The sequence below is a fragment of the Patiria miniata genome, unplaced genomic scaffold (assembly GCF_015706575.1).
Source record: "Patiria miniata isolate m_02_andy unplaced genomic scaffold, ASM1570657v1 HiC_scaffold_1, whole genome shotgun sequence".
NCBI lineage: Eukaryota > Metazoa > Echinodermata > Asteroidea > Valvatida > Asterinidae > Patiria > Patiria miniata.
In genome coordinates, this window is record NW_024037047.1 from 26,910,578 (window position 1) to 26,929,841 (window position 19,264).

The 19,264-nt window shown below is 42.9% G+C and overlaps 2 protein-coding genes across 4 annotated transcripts; both read left to right on the forward strand.

Annotated features, from left to right (window-relative positions):
* The first annotated feature begins 564 nt into the window (after window positions 1-564).
* LOC119727175 (ras association domain-containing protein 9-like) lies at window positions 565-3,031 on the forward strand. The gene has a single exon (XM_038199040.1). It carries the CDS (start codon window positions 619-621, stop codon window positions 2,104-2,106), a length of 1,488 nt encoding a protein of 495 aa, XP_038054968.1. The 5' UTR covers window positions 565-618; the 3' UTR covers window positions 2,107-3,031.
* A 3,231-nt stretch (window positions 3,032-6,262) lies between these two features.
* Window positions 6,263-18,910, forward strand: LOC119727151 (arylsulfatase I-like). Of its 3 annotated transcripts, none has more exons than XM_038199025.1 (8): window positions 6,263-6,547; window positions 9,215-9,912; window positions 10,818-11,004; window positions 11,314-11,474; window positions 12,365-12,572; window positions 13,979-14,231; window positions 16,017-16,180; window positions 17,773-18,910. In XM_038199025.1, the coding sequence occupies exons 2-8, from the start codon at window positions 9,457-9,459 to the stop codon at window positions 18,042-18,044; spliced, it is 1,701 nt and encodes a 566-aa protein (XP_038054953.1). In that variant the 5' UTR covers window positions 6,263-6,547; window positions 9,215-9,456; the 3' UTR covers window positions 18,045-18,910. The 3 variants fall into 3 exon arrangements, with proteins under 3 accessions (XP_038054953.1, XP_038054946.1, XP_038054960.1); XM_038199018.1 differs by lacking the exon at window positions 6,263-6,547 and adding an exon at window positions 7,321-7,487; XM_038199032.1 differs by lacking the exon at window positions 6,263-6,547 and adding an exon at window positions 7,501-7,617.
* The last annotated feature ends 354 nt before the right edge of the window (window positions 18,911-19,264 follow it).

Here is a 19,264-nt window from a genome sequence, read left to right on the forward strand (position 1 = left end):
AGAACAAAATCAGGACAATTACAGGTCACGTGTTCATGCACGTAAGAGGTTTATTTAAGTCTATGTAAAGTACAAAATATATATATATAAAAAAAAAAACACCAAATTTCACGAGTCAAATTTCATACGACACCGGTCTTAATTCATCGTTGCTGTGCACGTCACTTCCTGCTTGGGTCACGAAGACTTTCTCAGCGGTGCTTCACGCTTTTTGCACAGCTATGAAATCCCCGTTAACTTGCCACGTCGCTCGAAAGAGTCGACACTTGATAAAATTTCACCATCCCAACTGCAAAATGAGCAAATCTCGTGAGGCTGCTCCCCAATGGGTCGTTAAACACTAGACCGTGTCACTTGTGACGTCACCCGACAGGCAAAACATTCCCACTTAATAGCCTATATTTTCAATGAAAGAATCAGCGGTATCCTGTTGAATGTGACACAATTTTGTCAACAACCGAAAAGCGCCCTTCTGTGTCCACCATGTCACCAAAGGGCTTGTGGTGCACCTGTACATCGTTAACTCATCATTCGTTCTCTTTTCTCTTTGCTTTTCAGATTTAACTGACTTGCCAAAGAGCATGAGCAGGAACCGCGGTGGCGCCCTGCACTCCCACCATGGCTGAAATCACAGTTTGGGTCAACGGGCGGGAGAAGCGTGTGACGGGGGTGGCGCGCTCGACAACCTGCAGGGACGTAGTCACTCTGTTGCTCCGAGACCACCTCAAGACGGACGAGATCCTGCCCGGCTACAGCCGTTGCTTCTCTCTGTTCGAACGGTGGCGGGGTTGCGAACGGGTCCTGAGCCCCAAAACCAGGCTGTACAAACTCTGGAAGGCGTGGGATAACGAGCAGAAGAATGTCCGGTTCACACTGAAGAGATCCACATCGGCGGAGCCACGCCCTGAAGAGATCGGGGACGAACTGATCGGACAAGGCACTAAGAAAGCAGGTGCTAGTTCTCAATCGGGCAGCATTCCCATTCGGGTTGAGGGCACCGACAAGAAGGTCCGGAAGAGCACCGTGAGGCCACTACGAGTTAAAGACAAGGACAAGTCTTATCGAAAGAGTGTCGAGACTGGCGGTACTCGACGCAAGGATCGATACTCGGAATCGGGTAATCGGAATCGTAGCGTGCCCGTGCAGGATCTGGAGTCTCTGGTTCAGACTGTCGTGAAACAAAGTAAGCGGCTACAGGAACTACTTGAAATGGTTCAAGAAATTGACGTGGAAATCGAGTTCTACGAGACCAAGGCTCATTTACTCCGGGTCGAGGAGAAGGGCAAGAACTATGTGCAGGACGCTTATTTATCCAGGTTAGGGGGCGACAATAGCCAATCAGAGGACACGGACGATAATTTATGCGAGCTGGTGACCAATGGCTGCTCCGATTTGGAAGCGTACATCTCATTATACGAACACTTGTTGGATGTTGAATCGCAGCTCACTGCAAAGCGAGGTACAATTGCCACGTTGACTGAGACAATAGAACGCACTCGCTTGCTACGCATGGACGGTCTGGCGCCTGTTGAAAGTGCCGAACTTGGAGATGTCGAGTGTGGGATTCGGGTGATGACGAACGATGAATGGGCAAACCACGACACGGTTCCATTAAAAACCGACGACGAGAAATATCTGGCAGACTACCAGCGAGAAATCGGTCTGGTGCGGGCGCAGCTGGAGTGGTACACCGATGTTTGCATCGCGCAGAAGTCGGAGATCACGACCATGCACAACAGACTCGCCTCAGCCGAGACTCTGTATAACGACAAACATCATTGGCTGGACATCCTTGTGACGGAGCTGGACCGTTTAGAACGCAACTCGCTACTGGACACACCATGTGACGTCGATACCGAAATCGAGGCCGAACCGAATAGTCCAACTCACGAGACTGCAACCGTAGAGCGCGAGACTGTCGATCAAGAAAAATCGACACTGGACGATGGTCACGACAGCGGCATATGCTTGAGTCCGGACGAAACTCCGAAACCTGAAACGAGAACGGGAATCGATAATGATTCCAGTTCTGATACCGGATTGAGCTCGCTGCATAGTCAGGAAGATACAGAACACTTACCAGTTGTAGCCGAAACGTTGGTGTGACCAAAACACAAATCACTGTTGAATTTAAACAATGCTTTCAGTGGCTCCTAATAACTTGAACTTTTGCAAGCACAATATGTGTGCCCTTCTAATCATGAAGGATTTCCCCCAGCTAGTAAATATTTGTTTGCATAATAATTACTCAGATCAACTCGCGTTACATCATTACAAAATGTACTTAATCATTATCTATATTTTGTTTTAAATGTATGTATCATTTGTCTCGCACCATTGCGCCCTCTGTTGACCAATCAGTGAGCTGGAAAGAAAAAGGTTGCTACTTTTTATTGCAAAGTTAACGCAAATCGACACCCACGACAAAACTGTGTACGTATGTGACCATAGGTAGATACGGGGAACATTCAGGTGTTGTTTTTCTTATTTGCTACAAGGACAGCTGTGACATAGAAGGGGAAAATCAATAAGTGTTCTAATGTATGAGAGTGTCTCATTAGAGTGGCCGTATATAGACCAAGTGCTATTTGTTTATGGATATTGTAGTCACTCGATGCCAACCTTCAGCCAAACGGTTATTTTTGTCTGCACTGCATGTATATCTCTTGAAATATGAATAGTTTAAAAGTGTTGTTGACATATACTGTGTGCCAAACAACATGCGAAAGATGCATATATTTCGGGTTGCCTGGCAGTTCAGTTGCCTGTCGGCATGACCCATGACGTCTCATGGCACGTGGTCTATACAAAAGACGGCGTAGAAATCAGACATTGTGGCCAAAATGGCTGCAGTTGTGGAAGTAATCAGCGAAACGCTCTTGAAATTGTTGGAAAGTAATGCCATAATAGATACATTGTTTGTTTGTTTGTTGGGGTGTGGGGTTGTTTGTTTGTTTGTTTTTCGGCGCATCCATAAAACGAACGTATGCTTTGTAGTGATATTAAAATCTTTTACAGAGTGTAAATCTTATTTCTTGATTTAGAATTTGAATTTTTTTGGGGAGCCCTACGATTTCGGATAGAAAGTGTTAATGCCAAGGCATATACAGGGTGAGTAAAAAGAAAGGTAAACCAAATGACGCCCTATTTTGTTTTAAGAAGTTCTGCATGTATCTCGTATAAGATCTAGGATGTAAAATCCCAATTAATAGGCTCTATTTTTAGTAAAAGAATCAATCGTTCATATCGCTCATGTACTTTTCAAGTTATCTGGGCTTTTAAACACAAAACACAGTTTTATAATTTTGTCCACGGATCAATAAAGGTAAGTGATATTTCAGCAAAACGAAAACAATTCACATTTAAAAAAAAATCAGAACACTCTCATAAACCTTCATATCTGTCACTTATAACATTCATTTTAAACACCTTCTGCTTCCATGTTCAAACAATATCCTTTATAAGGTCAAGTGTTTACAGTCTTGCCCTGCCTTCTACTTGGCTACCCGGAGTCTTATGGAGTTATTCTGATATCGTTTTCGTGATTCGATATGCTTTCATTTTACTGAAATATCAACTATCATAAATGTGATCCGTGGACAAGTTTTTCAACTGTGTTTGTGTTCAAAATTCCATAACTCAAAAGGTACATGAGTAATTCGAACACTGAAAAATTGCCTGGGTTAATTTTACCCAAGAAAGGGTGAAAACTGGAACTACCCAAACTTGAGTCGTTCAAGACCAAATTTAATTTGGTATTGTATGACTACAACTTTTGGTTGAACTTAACGTAAATACTTACCCAAACAATTTGTTAAAGACCAATCAAAAGAGTGCCCTTTTTTAAGAAGTGCCATTTTTTGAACAAGTGCCCTTTTGTATAAAATAGTGGTGCCCTGTTTGTGGCATCTGCCGTTTTGGGTGCCTTTTACTGAATTTAGAGCGTGTATCGCCCTAAAAAGCACCATATATTGGCCGTTTATGTGCATAATCGTCGGTTTTGAACAGCGCCCCCATCGACAGATGGTACCAGCCCCCCCCCCCCCCCCTTCCCCCCCCCCCCCCCCCCCCCCACCCCGCTTTTGATTTTACGGCGTCCAAGTGTCTGGAGAGAAAAAAAAAACTTGTCTACATTATTTCACCACGGATGTGCAAGTGCCCTTTTCAAAATTCCCCCCCCCCATAAAAATGACCGTGCTACGCCACTGAAGTCGAGAGTTCTTTGGAAGTGCGTACGTGTGAAACTGTGTTCGCCCTGCCATTGCGTGAGTATTTAAGAGCAGTAATGCTGTGATTGTGCTATTTGAAAAGCTGCAATAAAAATGACCAGGGTCGACAAACAACTCATGTAGCTTGATCACATTACAAATGCTGTTACCAAGTATCTTTTTTTTTTTTTCATTTTGGAAGATGTAGGATTGACGGCTATTTTACCATCTCATGATAAACAATAATAGATTGTCATCCCCGCTACTCTTGGTTTGTTCTTCAGTCCGTATGATCATATAGGAGTAGATAATTGCCAGCGAAATTACGTTGTGATTAACGCATGTCATGCTGTCACCCACCTTTATTGCCTGAACAACCGGCGGGTATTTCCGTGTTTCGTGAAGCACTTTCTACTGTATATGGGCTCCGTGCGCCGACAAGAGGGCGCCCTTTTACCCTGAAGGACGTCAAATGAGCGGGATGCGATTTTTTTTTTCTCCCAAACGAGATTGGACAATATCAAGAGAGGGCGCTCTCTCTGCGTTATGCATATTCATGATGTCCAGGAAAATCGGAGAATAAGTTATATAACAAGGAATATTAATGTTTAAATCACCGACGATTGGCAGCTCATTCGTGGACTGGTTGGAAGAAGTCCTGACTTCTCTAATCAGGTGATCCGAGTTCGAATCTCAGTGAGCGGTTTTTCATTTCTTCTCATTTTACCTTTTAAATATGTAGTGTGATGAAGGAACATTTCTCACAAGACGGGAATAGGGTATGAGATATGTATGTAATGGACCAATCAGAAGATGGAAAGCGAATGTCGTTTGGGAAAAAAAAGGATTCATGGGCGGGACATTTCGCTGGTAATAATTGACGCACACCGTTCCTTCGCAGCAAATGAACTGCAGTCAGGTAAGATGGCGTCGGTCGGTCACCTCCAACTGTACTCTCTTTGCCGGTGAGGGGGTACTTGTGAACGGAGCGGATACTTTAGTACAGGCCAGTGAGTCGGAAAAAAGCGGAACCCAAGCCCCAACAATTATATTTCTTATTTGAAAAAAAAAATATATAGCACCCAAAAATAATGACCGAAAAGCCAATTTCACAAGCTATTTTTAGATGGAAAAAAATGACTGAAACTGCTCAATCTGTTCAAAGAATATCACCACTATTTTAAACGCAATGACTCGAAAACCTCTTTCGTCAAAAAATGCGATTTCAAGAATCCTCGTCACAATTGTCTTCAAACATCACCAGCGATAAACCTCAGTTTGAAAGTTAACAATATTCAACAAAGTCCTTTTGAAGTCCCGTTTAAAAAAAAAGTGGATTTTGTAAATTATATTGTTTGCCTAACCAGTTTTTTTTTAAACACACGTTTTTTAAGTGACGTCGCAATAAAGTCAGGCACTACGTACCCCACCATCTTTTCCTCAAAAGAAATTTGGGTAAAATGGTCAGAAATTGCCTCAGATCGCACAACAGAGCTTCTAGAATAAAAAGAAAAGTTGGGCCCTGAAGCGGGCCCCGAACCAAACGCCGTCATTTGTTTGACCCACTTTTTGAGGGACCCATTTTTTTTTTGCACTCACACGTACATTCGTTTTATACAGGGACTTCACGCGGCTAGGTATATGCAAATCAGATGGTTCGACCAGCATCAACAGATTTGCATATTGTACCCTAGCCGTGTGAGGTCGCTGTTCGCGTTTCGTAGGAGTACTACGAAACTATACGAGTACTATTATTCATGACTTTGGAGCATCCCGCCTACGGAAAGCAATTGGCAGCCCTGCCTTCCTTTTAGCATGCAGAGTGCCTTTTTTCGCCACTGCACCGGGCAAACAAAACCCCGGTTATGCACCAGTGAAAGCCGGTGTCGTATGAAAATCGGACTCGTATGAAAACCGGACTCTTTTCCCCTTTTATTGGTTAAACCCTCTCACGTGACCGGTTCCTCTCCTATTTTTCTATGCATGAGCATGCGCAATACCACCAATTATGAGTCCGTATTTCATAAAACCCAAATTCATGCCACACCAGTCCCATTCTCAGTCAAGGTTACGTTGGCGATTTGTGAAACCACTGGGGTGAACCTTGCTATTTGTCACGGTTACGGTTGGTTTCAGCAACTGCCGTACATCAATGAAGATTTGAAAATGAAAGAGATAATAACCTTTAGGGGACAGGCAGTAACAATTGCCCTTATTGAGAGAAAAAAAAAACCAATAGGAAAAGTGCACACAACGAGTAGCACTCACAAACATCGAGGTTCCATGCTTTTGGGTCCGGCTTTCGTTGTGGCGTAACTCCACTGGCGCAACGATACAGGGTGAGTCAAACAGGAGTGGCATTGATTAATAATTTAATTTCCCAAAACATCAATATATGTGATGCACCAATGAATTCTGTCTATAAAAGAGCATGTTCTTCCACTCATCTGAAACAAGAAACTACCGAAATTGATCTATGCTATCAGAAGTTGTGTATGTTTGAATAATAATAATAACGGAGTCTTATATAGCACACGTATCTACCAACAATTAGGTGCTCAAGGCACTAGTTATTATGTCTAGTATCAAAGAAAGGTAAATAAAGTATATGAGAAATATGAGACCCATTATGCAGCACCTTATAAGGGTTGACAAGGTGCTGCGGTGCATATTGCAGCCACTGCCAGAAACACCGGGGCAAACCCCTTCTCTTAGCGATAAGTGTTACTGGGTTATTTAACGTGCATTACACAACACACGGGACCTACGGCTTTACGTCCCATCCGAAGGACGAAGCAATAGTGGTAAAGTGCATTGCTTAAGAGCACAAGCACCATGTTCCCACGGTCAGGATTGGAACTCATGTATCACGGCACACAAATCGAAAACCGTAACCATTGGACCACAGCACCCCACTAAATGTGTGTCCATCTGTACTAAAAGAACCTGTTATTATAAATGTCCATGGAATGCTATTGGCAGCTATTGAATGTCGCACAATGACAAGAGCCGGGTGACGGGACAGCCCGGGGGAAAGTGTATTGATCGCCGCGCTTTCAAGCGAAGATGGACACAAAGATTTTGATTCCATTCATTGTAATGTCCCGTATGGTAAGTCGGTATAGCTGTTGTGAATGGGTCTTCACGGCTAACAAGTGATTATGATACAGTGTTGGCGGTGCGATCAACAGTGTGGTTGTAGTATATATGTACTCTGCGCGTCCGTCCTCCATGGTTGCACCTGTAGATTTGGCATCTTCTATAGAGTAACAGGTCGAGGTAAGCTTTATTTCGTTTTAAGTTCAACTGGAAGGACGTATATTCCTTCTTGTGAATCGTTCTACTGCTACATGTTCTACACCTTATTCGCCACCATTTTTAATAAAACTATGAGGATTTTCGTACACAGGTTGGTTGGTAAATAATCATCATCATTTGCATCGTTAAAAACAGTTTCCCCTGTCTTAATTAATTGAAGAGTCAATAAACACAATCATTGGACCACTTGTTTACATGTCATGTGTTATCACAATGTTGATTCGACTGCCATTAATTAACAGTGCATTGTGCGTAAATTATGTTAAGTCTGCGAACAGCTATTCTTCCCCTAAATAACGAGCATGTAAAACCTGGACCGTTGAGCGTTACGGGGACAAATTTAGTTTGAAACATTTTGCAAGTATTTTCCGACAAAATTGCAAATGATTCCCAGTAGCAATATTTTATGTTTTCCTAGTTTTATTCTTTCCAATGACTGACCGTCATTGAGGTAAAATAATAATGCGGTGAATATAGTGAGTATCTGACTTTAGAATTAAACCGATCTAGAAAATACCAGAACTGGGTTATAACTGCGACTACCGGTATATTGGGTATTGGATGTCGCAGGTTCGAATCCCATCCACGTCAGTTGACTTTGTTCGACCCACAAATGTAGATTGAAAGACTTTTACCTTTTTAGTTTCCTGCGTGTTTTTCTTGGGTATATGCAGTATCCAGACGCCATGCACTTTTTCACGGGTGCATACCTATGTTCCCCAATACCTATGTTCTCCAATACCGATGTTCCCCCAAATCCTTACCCTAACCCTCACCCTAACCCTTAAACCCCAATCCTAAGGATTTCGGGGAACATCGGTATTGGGGATCATAGGTATTGGAAAATATCGGGTAGACCCTTTTTTTACCATACCTATATAACTAATGTTCAGTCAACGCAAAAATAAATAACACATTTTGCCGGGGAGAGAAACACATTTCAAATGTTGTTTCACACAACCACCAATGCAAAAAGGCGTAACGTTAAGAGACAACATGCACTCTTTACAATTATACTGACTAACTTTAAAATTTTGATCACGGCCGTCTTTTACCCTCAGTGGTCAAATCTTGATGCTGTAACGACACTTACGCCTATCCATTCGTCAGCAGCCTCTCTACAGGGTGTGTAAAAAAAACACGAAACCCAAACGTTGGGACCATTGTTTTAGTGAAGTTCTGCATGTAGCACTTTCAAAATCTCGGATATGAAAGCCCAATTCATAAGCTTTCTTTTAGTACAAGAATAATTCAAATCACTCATGTACTTTTCAAGTTATATAATTTTAAACACAACCACCGTTTTAAGGTTCTGTCCACGGATCACAAAAAAGTTTAGTGTTCTTTTAGCAAAACGAACACAAATCACATAGGGATGTGTGTGAATTGTTTTCGTTTTGATGAAAGAACGCACACCTATTTTGTGATCCGTGGAGAGAACTTTAAAACGGTGGTTGTGTTTAAAACTTCGTAACTTGAAAAGTACACAAGTGATTTGAATGATTCTTGTACTAAACAAAAGCTTATGAATTGGGCTTTCACGTCCTAGATTTTGAAAGTGTTACATGCAGGACTTCAATGAAACAATAGTCCCGACATTTGGGTTTCGTTTTTATTGACTAACCCTGTATATCTCTAATTTTATTGCGACACACAACACTTACACTTCTCCATTTGTTTAACGGCAGAACACCTATTCACTGGCATCTCCCGTTGCTGGAAACGGCAAGGTAGCATCTTGGACCTCGTGTCACACTGTAGAGGGACACAACGAAGCCAATTCAGCGTCAAGTCAAAACTGTACCCGTTTTTGGAGGAACTATTCAAAGTGAAGTTGGAGTTATCAACTTCCACCGTGCGTTTCCGAACGACACAGACAAAATAACATGCAAGTGAAAACATCTCTTATACAAGAGACAGAGCTTCAGCCATGAAAATCAAGCTAGTTCAACTGATACTTGTTCTTTCAGTAGTGGTTGCGATAATTCTTGTACTTGCCAATAAATTGTTCTTCGACGAGCGTAGGAGCGTTTCCAAAAGCGTTACCGCCGCTTCCACAAAGCTAAAGGCGAACGCCGTTTCCGAAAAGGCAAACGCCAGAAAGGTCGACGACCTCCGGCAACTCACTCAGGGGACAATTAAGAACAAGCACCGAAATGACATGCGCAGATTCCCCGAACTCGTCCGGAAGGATGAAGCCAAACAGCCGAACGTTATCTTCATTCTGGCCGATGACTACGGTTACTATGACATTGGTTACCATGGCTCCGAGATCAAGACGCCCGTTATGGATAGACTAGCCGCCGAGGGCGTGAAACTGGACAACTACTATGTCCAGCCGATCTGCACCCCGACCAGGACACAGCTGATGACCGGACGATACCAGGTATTGCAACTTACGTATATGCATATTTTTGAGAGAAAATTAATGAAGGCTACGTCCAAGTACACACACCTTATTCGGGTGTTGGCCATATTTAAATTGTGTTAAGCTCTTCATTTTTTGGAACTTGCGAGTTGAAATAAAAGCAATGACATAACAGTTCATTATAAATTAATACCAGTCTGCTCTGATGACTAATTTTAAATTTGTGATTACACATACTTATCCTGATGTTTTAAGCCACATTAAAAATAATAACAGTAATCATCAAAGTCGGGCTTGGCATGCACTCTAATCATAAAATAGTCTGGCACCATCCCATTCAACAGTTTTAAATCTATACAATACATTCAGGGAACACGCTCAAGATGGCTTCCTCGTGAATATTATGGTCCGCTGTCTATGCATTCTAACCACGTGGCAGCCTGCTGACAATAGACGCAGCCGTAGCTCTGAAAGGCCATTTTGGATACGGCTACAAGTTGTAGTCTTGATTTCTAGTTTTGTTAATGATTGAAATATAAAATCAATTAAACCTGCCTCTAAAATTTTCAAATTTTATGTAAAAGTATGGGTCGAGGAAATCGTACGTGCTCATGTGGAAATCCCTTAAAAGTCGCGGGTGGGCTTCGACCCGGAATTCGTGACAGATTTGATCAGTCACTCTTCTGGGTCAAAATTACATTTTTTTTTCTTGGTCAAAATGACACAAGTTTCCCGGCCAAATTACAATTTGTGTTACTGTCGTCAAAACGACACTTTTCCGGGTCAAATGGCCCAGAAAAGAAACACAGGGAAAGGTTATTTTCACCTTTGAAAATGTCATTTCATATATGACTCGGATTAGGTCGAATCTGATCGGGATCTTTTAAGAGTTTCCGCTTTAATTTATACATGTACCTCGGTAGATTCACACGGGATTCCAGCATTCTCTGATCTGGCCCTACATGCCCAGCTGCCTGCCTCTAGATGAGATCACTGTGGCCCAGAAGCTGAAGGAGGTTGGGTACTCAACCCACCTGATCGGCAAGTGGCACTTGGGTCTGTACAAGAAGGCTTGCTGGCCGACACGGCGGGGCTTCGATACATTCTTCGGTACAGTCTCTTTTTCTTTTGCTAGCCTCTGTTTTTAGCACATTTTTAGTGCTGGCTTGAGCCCCCCAAGAGGTTGTCATTTTTTTTTTTTATTATTATTATTTTATTTTTTTGTCCCACGATTTGACCCTGCTGAAATGAATGTGGCCAATTTTCGAGTAGTTAAATAGGGGTGTAAGTGGCGCCACCAACTTCAAAAGAGTCCGCCCCCCCCCCCTCAAAAAAAAAGTGAGACCCCCCCCCCCAATGCCAAATCCTGGGTGCGCCACTGGTTGCATTCGTATAACGACTGCTTCACATTTCTTGCAGGGCTGTTGCTTGGGAGTGGAGATTACTACAAGCACCAGAGATTCGACGACTTTGACTTCCGCGATCAGGAGGAGCTGGCGTGGGGTTACCAGGGCCAATACGCCACCCATGCCTTCGCAAAACGCGCCCAAGACATCATCGCAAAACAGAAGAAAAACGAAGTGAGGGGGAAATATTCTTGGTTCGGTTTGGGAAATGTTGTTTATTCCTCTCTTTTTTGGAAATGACGGCATACCGAGCGCAATGATTTCACAGGATGCTTGATTTACCTCCATTCAAAAAGGTTATAGTACAAATATAATGAATGTTTAAGAGTGCAGTGGTAAGAATAATTTCATAAGGTAAAAGAATGTTCAATTCTACGAGGCGAAACCGAGTGGAGTAGAACATTCTATCGGTCACCGAACGAAATTATTCTTTCCATTGTGCGAATATGAAACATTCATAATCTATTTTATAAAACACCTGAATAAAATTTTCGTCATCTGATCGATCAGAGCCACTAATAGTATGAACGTGCAATGAAACTTTAGCGTGAAATAGAACTTCTATTTTTGCAATGCGGTTGGGTCATGGGTTGGGACGAATAATTCAGTAAGATGTGATCAACAACCCACCAATTGGTGAGGATTTTATTAAGGCGCTGTATATTTCGTAAGATATTGGTCCTTTTGTTAGGAGCCAATGTGGCCCATCAGGCCGGCGTTTATCTCCGGTTTCAGTAGCATGAAACGACTGAGATATTCCTCCTGGATGGGATGCTAGTCCATCGCAGGTTACTCCCCAGCTAATGCCGGTGCCCATTTATACTCCTGGGTGGAGAGAGGCAAGTGGGGATGAAGTGGCTTGCCCAAGGACACAACATAATGGCCAGCGGCTGGATTTGAACCCCTGACCCTCTGATCATGAGTCACGAACCCTAGCCACTAGGCCACGCTCCCCCACGGGTTTACAAATAAACCGATTCAATTATCCCAGCAATGAACATATCACAACTATATTTTTAAGAGTGTTGTTTTTATATTGTTTTTATGCTGTTTTTTTCCCGCAGCCATTTTTCATGCTTTTCTCAAACCAAGCGGTTCATGCACCTCTTCAAGTCCCCAGCCGGTACCTAGAGCAGTACAATCACATAAAGGACCAGAGCCGCAAGCTGTATGCCGGCATGACAACATGCATGGACGAAGCGATAGGGAACATCACCCGGGCACTCAAAGAACATGACCTGTACAAAAACACAGTGATTATATTTTCCACAGGTGAGAAATCCATTGCATTTTGGTAGTTGGCATTAAACAAAGAAGGTAACTTTGATCGCCGGCTCTGTATTGCAGTCAGCTATAGGCCTGGGTATCATCGGTTTCAAAAGTAGAATGTGTGTCATGTATGTGTGCATGTATAATTGAAACACAAAAGCTTGTTGATTGGTCGATAGCATTGAGCTGCCGAAGTCACTGACAGTAGAACCCCACTGATTGGTCACAATGTAAAGGTGAAGAATCAGCTGTCCTTCATCTGCACACACTCACGCAGACGTGTGTTCACCGTCGATCGTGGACGTCCTATTGTCCCTCTTTTGTTTGTACTCTAACTTTTTAGGAAGACTCCCATATGTTTTGTACCAGTGGAGTAGCCACCTTGGGGGGGGGGGCGTGGGGGGGGGCGACCGCCCCCCCCCATGAAACCTTGTCGCCCCCCCCCCCCAGTCGCCCCCACTGAGATTTTGAGTTTCTAAAAAAAATTATGATTGATCTACATGACGCCCCCCCCCCCCCCATGAAATGTTCCAGCCCCCCCCCCCCCCGAAAAATTCCTGGCTACGCCACTGTTTTGTACACGACTCCAATCGCGGACGTATGCTGAGAATCGTGGACGATATTGTTCTCTTTTGTTCTCTGGTATTTTTCGTCCACGGTTTGAAAAGATAAACACGTACTCATAGACGTCCGCGCACGCGCACCTGTGCGATAGAGTAATCGTCGTTAGCACCCGTGCTACAATGTATTACATCAAATTGTGTTTATTCACTAAAAAAAAATCAATAGAGCCAGAGTGTTCGGGCGGTTTCGGGTGCTACAGTGACTAAAAGGGGCACGAACGGTGAAATAATTCAAAGACGAAAACATGCGGCTGGGGAGGGGAGGCTACACCCTCTTTTGAACAAGGTTATGTGCATTCTCCACACAACTCTTTGTGCTGAACTAAAAAAGCTAAGACAAAGTTATCCATAAAAGAAGGAAAAAGGACACCCGAGCCATCACTAGTGGCGGATCTATAGAGAGGAAGGCGGGTTGCCATCCCTCCCCCCCCCCCTCCCTGTTCAGCCGCTGGCTAATGTTATGATACTCGTAAAGTGGGGCCAAAATAGTAAATGGACTGCTTAAGGTCCTAAATTTATGCTGAAATTGCCCGGGAATGCGAAGAAAACATCGCATGTTTCATTTTCATGCTCCCGAGTAGCAATCAATAGAATAGCAATCACCCTCTTCACAAAGCCCTCCCCCCCCCCTCATTCCTGAAAGCTAGATCCACCCCGCCCCTGTTAAATAAAACTACATTGTATAAATAAAGGCAAAACATACTTTATGTCGTATACGTTCTTGGCCTTCTAGAAGGAGTATACGCCTTTAACTCTGCATATTTTTGTATTTTATAATTAATTTAGACAACGGTGGTGATCCAAAGTTAGGAGCAAGCAACTGGCCCCTCAGGGGCGCAAAACGAACCCTCTGGGAAGGAGGCATACGCGGCATAGGGTTTGTGCACAGCCCCCTCCTGCACCCTCGAGTCCGGGGCACCACAAACAGGGAGCTCATCCACGTCAGCGATTGGTTTCCCACGATCGTTGCGGGCCTCTCCGGGGGCAAACTGGAAGGCCATAAACCGTTGGATGGCTTTAATGTGTGGGACACTATCAGGTACGATACTTGTTTTTCCTCGTATACAGAGTGTCACAGAAGGAGTTTTGCGAGCAGATATCCTGTAATTTCTCAAAAAGTGCTTAACATGAGTATTTTCATCTTGATGAGTCATAACTATTTATTATACTCTTGTGTAGGCCTATATCCAGTACACTCATGCCATGGAAATCGGTTCATGCAAACCAGAGATCTAACAGATTATAAAAGGCTATGTGTTTTTCGTGGGCCGCCCGATAGTCCGAAGGTCCGATAGTCCGAAGGTTCGATAGTCCGAATGCACAAAATTTCCATGAGAGGGGGTTCGTTAGTCCGAAAATGAAATAAGGTTCGTTAATCCGAACATTATTTTGATGCAATAGTCCGAAGGTTCATTAATCTGAAGGTTCATTAGTCCGAAGGTTCATTTGTCCGAAGATTCGTTAGTCCAAATTTAGAATAAGGTTAATTAGTCCGAAGGTTCAATAGTCCGAAACGAAAATAAGATTCAATAGTCCGAAGGTTCATTATTCCGAATTGACAATAAGGTCCGATAGTCCGAATCGACAATAAGGTGCGATAGTCCGAATCAACAGAAAGGTCCGATGGTCCGAAGTGCCAGACTGACGAACCGTATTGTCCATTCGGACTATCGAACCTTATTCTCAATTCGGACTATCGAACCTTATTGCCATTTCGGACTGTCGAACCCTACCGTATATTCGGACTATCGAACCTTATTGTCGATTCGGACTTTCGAACCATATCGTCTATTCGGACTATCGAACCTTCGGATTAATTAACCTTATTCTATTTTCGGACCAATGGGCCCTTCGGACTATCGAACCTTCGGACTACATGTATTGAGCCTTCGGACTAACGAACCTTCGGACTAATCATGACCCTTCGGACTAAAGAACCTTCGGACTATCGAACCTTCGGACTATCAGGCTGTAACCGGCATTTTCACTGATTATACATTAGAGTATATAATATGCTCCATCAAGATGAAATACTCATGTTAAGTAGTTTTTGAGAAATGTTAGGGCATTTGCTTAATGCACTACCTTTCTTTGAAACACCCTGTAGTTTTTGAACTTGAAAAACTTATAGAGGAGCGTTTTTCGGGGATGGGGTGGAATTAATACCTTCCTGCTGAACATTTGGTTTCCTTTTAACCTTATTAAATTGTATATGCATCAAAGTTAAAAATCTGAGATTCCAGAGAAATACCCGAAGACCTCGCTGTAGGAAGTTCTATAGTTAAAGGAAACAGCTCTTACATCTGGTATTTTCAGGCCTAATGGGTATTTAGTATTCCACTGTTTAAAAATATGTTGTCCATAACATTTACGAGTACTCAACAAGGGCGGATCCAGAACACAATTTTGGGGGGGGGCAAAAAAATTTTTTTTTCCCCCAAAAGTGGGTCCAAAAATTACGGCGTGGGGTTCGGGGCCCGCTTAAGGGCCCCGAACAATTTTTGGATTCTAGATGCTCTGTGGTGCGATCTGAGGCAATTTCTGACCACTTTAACCAATTTTTTTTGAGGAAAAGATGGTGGTGTACTCATTGCCTGCCTTTATTGCAATGTCACATAAAAACATTTAAAAATTGGTTTCGTTTTGGGGGGGGGGGGGGGGCCATGGCCCCCTTTGCCCCCCCCCCCCTGGATCCGCCCTTGGTACTCAATGAAGACTATACTGTACCTTGACTTCGAGGACTTCGTGCATTTCTCTCAAATCCCAGGTTTAAAACTGATTAAATGATATTGATTTAAATCTAATTTTGGGAAATCGTTCACAGGTTTGGTACCCAATCTCCTCGCGACGAGATCCTTCACAACATCGACCCATTCGAGGGTTACGATCACCCGTTCTCGGATGCGCTCTACAACAACTTTACTTTCGATCCAAAGATGAGATCAGCGATTCGTGTGGGCGACTGGAAACTGCTGACGGGCCCCGTTGGTAAAAAAGCTAATCTTTTACTTCTCTATTCATAAGATGCATGGAACTTGCGTCGGCGGGGTGATGTAACTTCAATATTAGGTTTTACCCTTCACCGACGTGTAAACACTGTATATCCAGTGTGTTACCTCCCGAGTAAAAGTCGAAGAAAATTACTCTCAGACACTTTACTACAATTGCCTTTCTCCACCCAGGAGTATAAATGGGTACATGTGAAGGTAGAGACCAGATTGCGCTGATCTTGAGCTGCTTCAAGAATTGGTCTCATGGCCTGATGAACAGAGGTAATAATAATTGTGGAGCGCTTGGAGACCTTTGGTATAAAGCGCTATATAAGTACTAAGTTACATCAGATTGGAACAAGCCAACCGATCCCGCAAGCTCGATGGTGCAGTGGTATGACGTTTGCACCAGAAAGCAGAAGGTCGTGGATTCGAGTCCCAATCGAGTGATTTGTTTTCAAACTTTCACTCGGGAGGTCATACAGTGGTTACACGTCGGTGAAGGGCAAAAACCTAATATTAAACGTTTACGTAGCACCCTATTTGTGTTTGAGTAAATATTTAAATTAGGTTGACCCTTACGTCATAGGTCATTCTGGCAATCTACACGCCGTCCGCATTGATAGCAATTATGTGAAGTCATGTTATTTTCTTATGAGTAAACATCGAACTAGCTGAATCATCATGATCCATTGACGATGTGTGCTGCAGATAAAAACACTGTGCACGCCGGCCGGTATTAGCCTCAAATGGCCCGCCATTTTGACTCTGTGGTCAGACCAAATCTTTACTGTACAAACAGAAACTGGTTGTACATTGTTAACTGATTATAAGACATCAGCAACTGCATTTTTAAAATAATGAAGAAACAAAATCGCAATTCGTTAAAACAGAAGCAGATAATTGCTTAGTGACTACAAAATATACTTCCCCGACAACCGTCCTCCTATGAGGTATAAAAAATGGGTCAAAAACAGCAATGATGAAAACAAAAATGACAGTATTGTTTTCAAAAAGGTAACCTACAAACATTATCCGCTGGATAAAACAACACATGTATAAAATACATGTATAACAAGTCAAATAAAGCAAGACACCAGTGTCCTGAAAGGATAATCTGGTACCTAACACTATACGCAAATAGAGGGTGGACGCTGGTGTACATGACTGTTTCGATACATTGATTTCCCAAATCAATATATCGGAAACAAGCCAGCCGGACGTGTGTATGTGCAGTACTTACATGTGTATCTCTGCACCATACAGACTGTATCGCTTGCTCAGGAGAGGATCGTCTTCAAAATAACTTGGAATTATATTGTTGAAAAAAAATCAGTCATTTGTGGTACTTTTGGTAGATTCCCGAGTCACACAGGTCGAGTCCAAGTCCGAGTCCTCAGGGTCGAGTCTGAGTCCGAGTCATTTGTCATCGTGGCTCGATCGAGTCCAAGTCCGACTCCGAGTCACGAGTCATACAAGTCCGATGCGACATGTACAGCAATTCTGATCCGAATATAGGCGCAACGTCACTGGGAAAGTTCACAAGGACAGACAGACAACTCTCTAATTACTGACTTTCATTGTTTTCAGGTGAGCCTCGTACTTGGGTCCCACCGGCGGGCTTGCCAGGCCTTCGACCGGAAAAGCCCCGCGATCGGAAGGGCCAAATGGTCTGGCTGTTCAACATCCGAGACGACCCCTACGAACGCCACGACAAGTCCGCCCAGCGACCGGACATCGTGAAGGTGCTGATGGCTCGTCTGCAGGAGCATTATGCAAGCTCGGTCCCGATCATCTATCCGCCCGACGACCTCAGGGCCGAGCCCAAACTGCATAATAATACATGGACTAACTGGGAATAAAATCACAATGGATGGGGAGAGAGGGTGCCAACAACCTCGCTCCCATGGTGTCAAGCAGTACGCTCACACCACCGCCTAATGCACTCTTACCCCGGTATAGGATCATGTTGAATGATTTTGCACATGTATGTCAATTGGGAATATAGTCCGGTGCTAATTGCATGGATGTACTTTGTTCTTTGACGGTTTCTTATTTGTTTATACGTAGCCATTCAGTTATTAGAGATTTGTATGAAACTGGGTTTTATTTGGGGGAAAAGGGTATGCTTTGGAAAATTTGCCATGCCAATATGTGTTTGTCCGCTAAACAGCGGACAATTTGTTATGGTTAAACTTTCAGCTTATAGACCTATAGGAAATTCAGTTGCCCTGACACCATTTAACAGGAGCTAGTTTTGTTATAAAATCAGTGTTCATGTTTTTGGAAATACCGTCTTATTTATGAGACTTTTAAAACTGAAATTAAGTGTTGTGTGATATTTTCTATTCTTTCCTTTAAATTAATTTCAATTTCGTGGTGGTATTTTAATTGCATAGAAAAGAGGAACATGATGTGAAAATCATGGTGAAAGCGGGGGAAAAAAACAAAGGCATTGCAGCGTACCATGCATTCTATAAATGATTATTTTATGATTATATACAGCTTTCAAGTAAAACAAATTATCAATAAGCTTTAAAAGCTGCTTATATTATGGCCATTGGTAAATTAAAAGGGCGCAATGTGCATCCGATGCGAAATCTAACAAGTCTATAAGTTACTCCAAACAGTTATTATGCTTTTAACTCCATCTTTATGTTGAAATTGTATTGTGAATTGCTAAGAGGTCAGTGAGAGAGGGAATTAAAATATTGGTGTTAACAATCAATGCTTTTCCTCGTCATTTGCCTCTTCCGACTACCCTCCGAAAATCTGTACCCACCGTACTTTTTTGGTGCAGTGATCATTCCCTGTTCTGAAAAAAAAACGGTGCAGCATGCCCCCCCCCCAAAAAAAAAGTGTCCGTCTGACTGTTTTTAAAATAACTACAAAACCATATGAGGTCAATTTTGAAATCTGTGCATATACTAAGCCTTAGCCAAGCAACCCCTTGAGTTTCATTTAATTTTAGTCACTCAACACGTACTGCAAACTGAGCACAACAACATTTTTGGACACTTTGTGAACAAGTTCCATGCCTTGAACAATTTTAGTGCTGTGATATATATAAGCTGTGTAATGT

Bases quoted from the DNA above. Each gene is read 5' to 3' on its own strand.
- LOC119727175 (XM_038199040.1), top strand. From the start codon at position 619: ATGGCTGAAATCACAGTTTGGGTCAACGGGCGGGAGAAGCGTGTGACG.
- LOC119727151 (XM_038199025.1), top strand. From the start codon at position 9,457: ATGAAAATCAAGCTAGTTCAACTGATACTTGTTCTTTCAGTAGTGGTT. The intron at 11,475-12,364 runs GTGAGGGGGAAA...TTTTTCCCGCAG, and splicing joins CAAAACAGAAGAAAAACGAA to CCATTTTTCATGCTTTTCTC. The intron at 14,232-16,016 runs GTACGATACTTG...AATCGTTCACAG, and splicing joins AATGTGTGGGACACTATCAG to GTTTGGTACCCAATCTCCTC.